This window comes from Nuphar pumila, chromosome 5 (genome assembly GCF_984573655.1).
Source record: "Nuphar pumila chromosome 5, dmNupPumi1.hap1.1, whole genome shotgun sequence".
Classification (NCBI taxonomy): Eukaryota; Viridiplantae; Streptophyta; class Magnoliopsida; order Nymphaeales; family Nymphaeaceae; genus Nuphar; species Nuphar pumila.
The window spans coordinates 34,435,586-34,445,822 of NC_143253.1; the positions used below are offsets into that span (position 1 = coordinate 34,435,586).

General features: G+C 36.7%; 1 protein-coding gene across 1 annotated transcript in view; it reads right to left on the bottom strand.

Annotated features, from left to right (window-relative positions):
- The window catches only part of LOC149837343 (uncharacterized), a 94,317-nt gene extending 85,651 nt beyond the window's left edge, over positions 1 to 8,666 (bottom strand). The window contains exons 1-4 of the mRNA XM_090007345.1: positions 8,114 to 8,666; positions 6,023 to 6,182; positions 5,796 to 5,857; positions 5,578 to 5,672 (exon numbers count right to left, since the gene is read on the bottom strand). Of these exons, the coding sequence (XP_089863471.1) occupies positions 5,578 to 5,672; positions 5,796 to 5,857; positions 6,023 to 6,182; positions 8,114 to 8,540 (744 nt within the window). The 5' untranslated portion in view covers positions 8,541 to 8,666. The remainder of the gene's footprint in view (positions 1 to 5,577; positions 5,673 to 5,795; positions 5,858 to 6,022; positions 6,183 to 8,113) is intronic.
- Positions 8,667 to 10,237: the final 1,571 nt, after the last annotated feature.

A 10,237-nucleotide genomic window follows, 5' to 3' on the forward strand; every position in this document is an offset into this window, starting at 1 on the left:
ATAAACAAGTTGAGGCAAAAAGTTGGATGACAAATTTGAAGAATTGGAATCCATGAAGAAAATGAGATGAAAGAAGAGAATACTGAATAAGAGAATTGATAGTTATGGAGGAAGTAATTTAAAAGAATCAGTCAAGAACAGACTTGAATATAAGTAGTTGATGTTAATTACTAACATACGGAATCAGAAGCATGGACAAAGTGTATATGAGAACAAGAGAAAGAAGAAAATATTGAGAACTAGGATTTTAAGAAAAATATGAGATAGAAAGAGACTCAGATATCAATAAGAAGAAAATAGAACAAGAGAGCATGAAAGAGGCAAAACTAGTAGAACATACGTGGATCAACCTTGCTCTGATACCATAATAAATCTGAGCATTTATTCCAAAATATTTGTTGCAGCAAGAAGAAGAAGGAAAAGAAGAGGAAACAAGAGACCCTCTATTTCAGTTTCACGTTTTTCTCTAACGGGGAAACGTGGTAACTTCCCTTTAAATAAAGAATATTTTTACTTTACACAAATACCCTTAATAACTGAACACCTAAGTCACATGGGTGCGGGTGCGGGTGCGGGTGTTGGTGCGGGGATGCGGCAAAATAATAATAATAATAATAATAATAATATATAGGACTTATAACCAGTTTTTTTTTTGCTGGTGTGTTTGTATGAAGACTTCTTACCCACGTTCTTCTTGTTGTGTCCTTTGGCGCAACGGGACAAAATTGATGAACAGAAAGGATTGGCAATCTGATCGACCCAACCTGTTGCGTTCTGCTGTCTGAAACTCCCTGGTCTTCACGAAAAAAAATATAAGCGAAAGGTTTGATGTGGTTTGTTGGAGAGAGAGTTTTCACAAGGCCTACGGCTCCACCGCCACTGCCACGCCACTGCCTAGGGTTCTTCAAATTTCACAGCTAAAAGAAATTTATTGGATTTGACATGTGGAAAAGAGAGGTCTACACCAGGGCTACGACTAGAGCACCCATCTCGTCAGGAGAAAAGTGAATACTAATAGCCACCAAGGCTACCACCACCATTATCATTTATTATGGAGAGAGAAAATCCTTGACGAAGAAAGATATGGATGGTTGAAGGATAAAGACTTCAAAAGGCTCTTGAATTTTGGTTTTAATTTTTGAGGAAGATGGATCATTATTTCCAAGTTAACAGTATGTTTTCCAATGCTGTGAATTCATTTTTTGGAGGCAGCAACAAGCAGGCATCGGTTGTTCTGTCCTTTCATTCTCTCATCACTACCTGCAGGGATCCAGCAAGGGGTGGGGAGAGGTGAAGAATCTGGAAGTCCTCGTCAGGGAATAGGCAACTCTAAAGAGACCGAAGCTATCAAGGCCAAAATCAAAATCAAAATCCAACAAGGGTCGGGTCCCGCTGCGCGGTCAACTATCAGCAGATTTTTTTTTTTAATTCCGCAACCCATTTCACAGGGCAAAATTTAAAAAAAAAAAACAAAAAATTGAACCAAAATGACCCTGGGTGCGGTCAACGCACCCAGGGTGGGTTGACTGCACCCGGTGTGGGTTGACTGCACCCGGTGCCGCACCCGCATCGCGTCGCATCGACGCGGGTGTGGCACCTGTCTGGCCGAATCCCTATGACATAGCTAAACACACAGCAATAAAGGGGATGCCCTTAATAACTGAGTTATAACTGAACACACAACAATAAAGGGCGTATAAACATACTACAAATACATATCTGAATCTATTTACATTTGGACCAAAACTGAACACATGGATACCAAACTAACATATGGATCTGGATCAAGAGTTAAACACAATTATCTCCAATAAGTTCATCTAGCTTCAGTGCTCAATATAATTCGATATGAGAGAGATACTATGCACTTTGGGATGTTGTTTTCAACAGCATCCTCTAGAGATATTAGAGTTTATTGTGACTCAGATTTTGGAGGATTGACTAGGGATCACCTCTCAACCACCGGATTTTGTGTTTTCCTTGGGAGCTCGTTAGTTTCTTGGAAGAACAAGCAGCAGCAGCGAGTTGCTTTGTCCACTACTGAGGCAGAATATTGAGCCATGACTCAAGTTACTGCAGAGAACATTTGGGTTAGATGGCTTTTAGGAGAACTTGGTGTGGCCATTTCAGGAAGGACATCCTTGTATTATGACAATATGAGCATTATTCATATTGCTAAAAATAAAAACCTTGAATTTCATGAAAGGACAAAGCACATTGAGATTGATTATCACTTTATAAGAAAGACATATGAAAGTGGAATCATTTCGTTAGAACATATGAGCTCAAAAAAGCAAGTGGCACATGTGTTTAGCAAGAGTTTAGCTACTTTACACTTGCATCCCTTCCTTTCCAAACTTGGGATAACTTTGTTATCATCATCTCTAGTTTGAGGGAGAGTGTTGAGAAAGTGTAATATGCATTGTAATATGTATTATTATTCTGGTGTGCTGCCTCCATTATATTTTTGTACATAGATTGTTATTGAGGGCATTTCTATATAATAGCTTGAGTTGGTGGTTATTCTCTGTCTTGTAGTGTAACCACAAGGGTGTCGAGCCTTTTTGATGTGTAACTCTCTCTTTTGATTTTTTTTAATGAAGTTAATGGTTTGCTTCTTCTTCTTCTATGCTTCCCTATTCTAAATCCAATGGATTCGTAGATTGACAAGGGTATGGAGGGTGTTGCAATGTACCCATGTAATAAAGGCTCTTGTTGTTTAAGTTGCCAAAGAAATATAGATCCACATAAAAAAAAATTAGGTATGTCTCCAAAACGGTTGCTTGTCACCAACCCACAAGTCAAACATGATTCGTGATGCTGATACACCCTTCATAAAAAACGTAACAATAAATGCAATGAAACATAAAAAACATTAGAAATTTATATACAATAGTTAATGATATTATGCACAAAATCCTAGTAAAAAAGACAAAAGTTATGTATCAAAAAAGAATGATACAAAGCTTAAAGAAGTACTCAAGCACAAGGATTTTATTCATAATATAGTTTACCTTGCACATGCATTTAATAACCTCAAAAACAAAATATTTGCCTGATGAAAAATACCAGACCACACCCACATTGGCATGTGGAACGTGGGAGGATATTCTCCAGTATCATGCCAAAAGAATCCCAAAAATACTAGCATATGCTGTCCACCACAAATCCCAATAACAAGGATATGTTTAGTTGTGTTGGTTCAAGAGGATCTCATTGTTGACATGATTGGACCAAACACATTTCTAGTGTCAAGCTATGTCACACAGATACTCCATTGTGGCCCTCGTATCTTGTCACCTTATACACTAGTCATATTGAAAACTTCATAAAAATGGATGTATCCCTGTATCCACAGTCATATCCATGTGACACAGGTGTAAAGTAGTAGCTAGGAATAGTCATTGACTACAAGGAAAGGATAGAAGAATAAGACAACATACACTGCATTAAAGACGTATAGTCACTGTGGTTTAAGCAGGTTAATCTAATCCATCTCCTATGCAGAGAGCTATGTCACATAGGTGCGGATGCAGATGCAGATGCGGCGATGCGGTACTTTAAAAAAACTTGGGTGTGGGGCTGCAGGGAGGATATATATAATTTTTAACAGTTTTAAGTTAACATTACGTATATTTGTGTGCATTTATGTATATATATATAATATAGATAAAAATGTACTTGATTAGGGTTAACTGAATCTACATTTGGATAGAAATGGACCTCAGTGTGGTTGACTTCACCTAACACAAAGGAAGTTGTGTCCAAGTGTCGCACCCGTCTGGGTGCGGGTGCAACGCGGGTGCGGTACCCTGTTAGAAGAGTCTGTGTGACATAGGCAGAGAGGAACTTAAATCACCTGGGATCTCAATTTATGTCGCACAGATACTTCACTTAGTATGTGTATCTTGTGTCGACACGACATGACACTTTACACTTCATGCCTTCATGGACATGACAAGACACTTCATGGACATAGACAAACGAGTTTTACACACAATCAACATTGTATCATTAACTTTATCTAATTTTTTTATGAACTTATATACTTATTTCATATTCGCTTGAGTTCTTTTTCTTTTAAAATCTATCATCAATTACATTACATTTCAATTTCAACACAGTTTCATTATTTGATGTTCCTAATTATAGTGATTTAAAATTAGTTTTATATACACACTACATACATCTATATGTGCATACAGATGTATCCCTGTGTCCTAATTTTTGAAAACTATCGTATAGCACCAAGTGTATCCACATTGTTTCCTGCTCCCGTATCCACATCCATGTGACATAGATCTTGATGTAGTAAAAGCTGTTCTTACAGAATCCATGTGACTCCAACCTGACACGATCAGACCTATGATGCTTATTTGGATAGATGATTGAATATGACTCCTTACTAGGCCTAAGCTAAAAAGACCAAATATCCACATATATATTACATAAGAAAAACATATCAAATCAGGTAGGTAAAACTTGAGTCCTAGCCCAATAGGCACTTGTCTGATTGTTCGTAATGTGGATGTTGTCTGCCCCGAAATCTATTTGATTAATTTTTCAAGCATATACAGCCAAAAGATGAGGTTCCAGTCTACACGATGAGGTGTTAGACCTAAGACTAAATTTAGCGATGATCTGTATACAACTCTGTTTAAACAAGATTTAGTTGAATCTTCATTTTGAACCAGCAACAATTTGTTCAAGTCACTTGAATTCCCAATAGGATATGGAAGCATTTACATGGGGTTATTACATAATTTGACCGTTTCAAAATTGATGCATGTAAAAAAAATCCAAACAGAGCAAAAGGTTTGAAAATGCTAAACGTTAAATTGACAAACTAAACATAAGAATACATAATGATTGGTATAGATTGGACCTAGTGACTTCAGGCATAGGACTGAGTCACCTCACTTTGAAGCAGCCCTAGTAGATCCAGCTTGGACCCAAAAAATCTGGTTTTTGTGGGGATGGGTCCTGCTAGGAATGGCCTAGGTTCGACATTTAGATAAAGTGAAAAGGATCTATGCTCATTAAGTAGAATCCAGATATGCACTATAAACACCAATCTGAGTATAATACTGAAAATATGGATAAGTCAAACTCAGGACAAATCCAAGTGGGTTTGCAACTGAATCGAGTCTTGGGGAACATTCAGTAAATGTAGATCCATTTCTATTTGAATCCGGTGTAAGCCTCTCAGTACAGAATCTGACATGAATAACCAGATCCATCTCTGAATGTTGTGGGCCCAAGTTGTGTAGCTTTGGCTGAAACTGTGCCATTCACTTCAGTGAACTTATGAGGACTAAAAATATCTGACAAAAAGGCCAAACTCGATCAAGATTCAGCTAATGGTGCCAATCGACCTACCCTGATTTGAAAACTTTTAGTGAATGATATGTGCTCTTAGAATTTTTTAGATAGTTGGATGAATCCTTAAATATTAGAGGCTTCTTTCTCATAATATACAAAATTTATCCTTGTGACCTTCATAGTTGACAGTAGTTAAACTGGATAATAAAAATTAAAAGAGGCAAGCAACATGCAATTGAAACATGAAGTACTTACCAGTGATCTGGTCAGCTCTTTGTTGTCATGGCCATAGATAGCACATATATCCAACAATTTTGGCAGGTCAAGCAGTTTGCTTTCTTGCAATAGTGCTACACAGGTCATAAGGAAAGGCCATAATGAATACAGTATGGCACATAAATATGCACCAATATGGTTATGATAAAAGAGATAATTATGGTCATGCAAAGTATAAAAATTGTAAAGATGAACACCTGCATGCTCCTTGGAATTTATGCTATCACTAGGGCAGGCTCCAGGATCTTTGTTGGAAGATCTATATCATACAATTGGATCTGATCAAACCAGACATGACATGGAGGAAAACAATATGCCAAAGAATCATAAAATATCATACAATTGGATCTGATCAAACTAGACATGACAACATGGAGGAAAACAATATGCCAAATAATCATAACTAAATAAAAGCCAGACTGACAGGCGATAGAAGAACATGAAGACACGGCGGCTTAGCTCAACCTCCCCAACTATCACCCCAGCAAGCATTCCTTTGGACCCATGATGAGGAAAGTCACACCATCTACTCCGGAACTGTAGAAAGCTATCTAAGAAATTGTGTAGAGAACTTTCACTAGCAACTGGAGAAAAACATAAAATGAGTGGGTAAAATTGTGAACCACATTCCATGCAGAAAATAATATTTGTTTCAATAAGTTAGATATTTAAGATTAAGTACAAATGTACAATTCTAGAGTAGATAATCATCAAGGTGGCAAGACAGAAACAACCACAAACATAGGCATGATGTACACGCATGCATGCGTGCAGACACAGAAATGCTTTCCAGTAAAGTGTGCACTGGAATAAAGCATGTCATGGATAAGCCGATTATCTATCTGCAAGTAAGCATCACCTAAACAAGCCAATATCTCTTTTGGACTCAGGAAAGATTAGACATAAGGTTAATAAAAATGACTTGACCAACCAACAGGCACATGTGTGAATGTCGATGAAGATCCTGGTAATAGCAGCATAAAGATAGAAGTTTATTCTGCATGAATGGTTGAGCACCGATGAACATATAGCATGGTCTAAGATGGTTGATCAACACAAACACATTTAGGCGTACATGTAAGAATATAATACAGCAAGTATAGATAGCTCACAGCATAATATGAGTTCATGTTGAAGATGTCGAGGGTCATGCTATATATTCTTGACATGCTTGAACGTTTCTTTCTTTTCTGAACCAACTTGCTTGCAACTGTAACATGGCATATATTGGCACTTTAAATATGTACATAACAGAGTATATCTGGTGAATTAATCTAATTAGATCATCACTGAGCGCACAGCATTGTCGTTACTTCTATCACCTCCTCCATAACCTATTAGACAAGCGATCAAAACTAGTATCGCCCAATTAACTTAGAACTCCCACTTACTAGAAACCATAGTGACCTATATCGTTCAGGGTAATTTCTCGCCGAGGGTTTTCCTCGGAGACATTTTCAAAAGTTGTTTTTTCTCAGGAAAATCTCAAGAGTTTAAATTTTTGAAAAAAATATAAATAAAAAAAAAAAGACAAGAAAGTCTTGCATTATTTTTCTTGCAAAACTATTAAGAAACAAGATTTAAAAGGTTTTAAAATAAAAAAAATTATCGGGACATTTTTTTAGTTTTTGAGATATTTTGAAAGCATCACAATATATTGCCAATAATATTGGCCGACCTTAAATTACCTATATTATCGTTATATTTTCAAAATATCAGTGATATCGGTGACACTGATAGAAACTATTTCAACATGAAAATGTAGAAACCGATATCCATATGTACTGGTTAAACAGTATCTGATTATGAAACTTCAATCCAACAATGGAAGCATTTGATAACAACCTTGAGACCTTATTGAAAAAGAACTCACTCAGTGAAATGATCATGAGGAATTTGTCGAAAGTGAAATGATCATGAGAAATTTGTCCAAAGAAATTTGAACATGCCTGCAAAAGAGTCTCTTGCATTCTTCACTTTTTTTCTGGCACCAATCACCAAGTCAGCTGCCATGAATTTTCATCATTGAGAACTTTTAGAAATATACACCCATTATGCTCCAATTACATATTCTTCATTTTTCAGCCAACATACACCGTTTCTTCCAATTAAAACCTCGAAAAGCATCAGCTTGAACGGGAAAAAGAATTAAGCTGCATTTTGTTGTCGACGCAACCAAATGAGATATTCATCTCAATATCAATAACAACCATGATTAGGACGATGGTCATACTAACAACAAGAAATTTCTATGCAATCCCCACTCAAAATCTCATTAAAAAAAAGAATATGATGATGGCCATACTAACAAAAAGAAAATTCTACACAATTCCCACTAAAAAACTCTTACAAAACAACAAACTTCCTCGAATTGACATAAACGTGACGTGATCCAATAAACAAGCGTCACTTCCTCAAACTAAAACACTAAAATATAAACGAAAGAAGAAGAAACACAATTTCGCCCACTCTGGACTAAATTTATGAAACAACGAAGAAAGAAAGAAACGATTACCCTCTTTCCAAAATTGACGAGGGCTCATCTTCAACAACCGAGAGAGCTCCTCGTTCAGAAGGTCGACCACCTTCTGCGACTCCACGGTATCCAGCCCGCCGTCTTCGGCGCCAAGGCCGATCGCGACCGCCTCATCCTGCGGCAAGTAGTTCATGAACCTCGCCATCTTCTCGGAGACCCCAATTCGAGTCTCGTCAAGCTCACCGCGGCTCGAAGAAGCCGACCCACCATCGGCACGGGAATCCGCTGGTTTTCTTGACGACCCACCTTCGCGTTTGCGCGAATTCTCCCTCAGGGAGGTCGTAAACGCCGCGTTGGAGATCGAATCTCCCGAATTCGACGTGTTTTGGGATTTGAGGACGAACTTTTTCTGGGTTGCAGAATGTCCCCTGCCTCCTTCCGATCTGTGGTGGTGCCTAGACGCCATGGACCTTCGAATTCTCGCAGGAGGGAGTAAAATTTGAAGGGAGGAATTTAATCGCAGAGCCTATTTTTTTACTTACCCGCTTGAAGAAATAGGGGAACTCGCACTCTCTACTAGACTCTTGTGGTAATCTTGGCAGTCCAGAGATAGTCTTCCCACGCCAGATTTTTTTTATAGGCAAGCTGGGGTTAGCAGACGCCACCGGTTACACAACATACCATTGGATTTTGAATGTCAAAATTTTAAGAAAACTAAAATTTGGTGAAAATAACACGTTACATTTGCAGTGCATGATTTTAGCTTGGTTTTATTTCTTCAAAAAACAAAATAACGTAGAGAGAGAAGCATCCTTCTAAAAAGGGAAATGAAGAGTCTGCACCAAGCTTGGTTCGAGAGGCCTAATAAATCTGTCACAGGACGCTTTCTTGCCTAGACATGCAGACACGCATGTACAACTTTTATTTAATATTTTTAAAATTTTAAGAATGTTTACATTATTTAATATAATATAGTTTAATATTAAAATATCAAAAATAATTTTTAATTGATTAAAAATTTAAAAGATTCTGTGTCCTCAGGTCTTATTTTCCAAAAATGTTTCCAACTTTCAAGTTGAACGCGCATTAGGACTTCTCTTATCCGTGTATTTTGGTGACATAACCAATAATCTATGTCAGAAGGATATACCCGGGTCCAGTACTGTCGTGAGTTCAGACATTTTTTGGAAAATAGGATATGAGGACATACATCTTTTATTTTATAGTTAATAAAAAAAAATTTGTATTTTAATATATAGAAATATATTTTATTAAAATATTATAAAAAATAATGTAAATCATTAAAATATATTATAGTATACTTTTACATAGTAGGCTGCTAACGGGTCGATATGTTCAGATACTCAATCCGAATTCAATATTATTTCTGTAGTGGATCTTTTAAGTAAAATACTAATGTGCCATTCACATCAAATTTGGATATGTTCAATCCGATTTGGGTTAGAAATTATCAGCATTTTTAGTCAGATCTGGAGTTGATCCAAAACAAAATCAAGTTTTTAAAAATGGAGAATAAATAAACCCGATTTGGAGAATTACAAATCTGGAGTTGATCAATAAATTAAAAAATGGATTTAGCATATTGGTTAGTTTGTTAGATTAGTTTCTTGCTTTTCTTGTTTAGAATATTAGATTTTCGGTATAATTTTTTTGCTTGGTTTTGCTCGTTTTGTGTTTTGCCGAAAAGCGATTAAACCTGTGGTGAGCCTTTAAGAAGTCCCTTCGAGCCCTCAGAGGGCCCAAAAGGGTCTCATGAAGGTCCCTAAAGAGCTCCTTACGGAATGCTTTATCAAATGAGCAAAGAGTAAATGAGCTTAAAGATTACATGATAGTACCCTAAGGTTCAAAAGGAAAGCAATGCATATAAAAGTACTACAAGCTCAAGCAACTGAAGACCCTTTTTCTCTTTTTTTTAGATTAGGTTTATTTAATTCATTAATTTGGGTTATAAAAAGACCATTTATTATTCTTTTTGAGCTCTTTGAAAGAGGGTAACACATTGTAATAGTTAGTTAGTTATATTTATTTTTATTTTAAAGGCAATAAAGCTTGTCATTCTATGAAATACAAAGTTTTCTCTCATTCCTTGAGTTTGACCCGAATCTCACCCTAGTATGAACCAATTTTTATTATTTGGTGTAT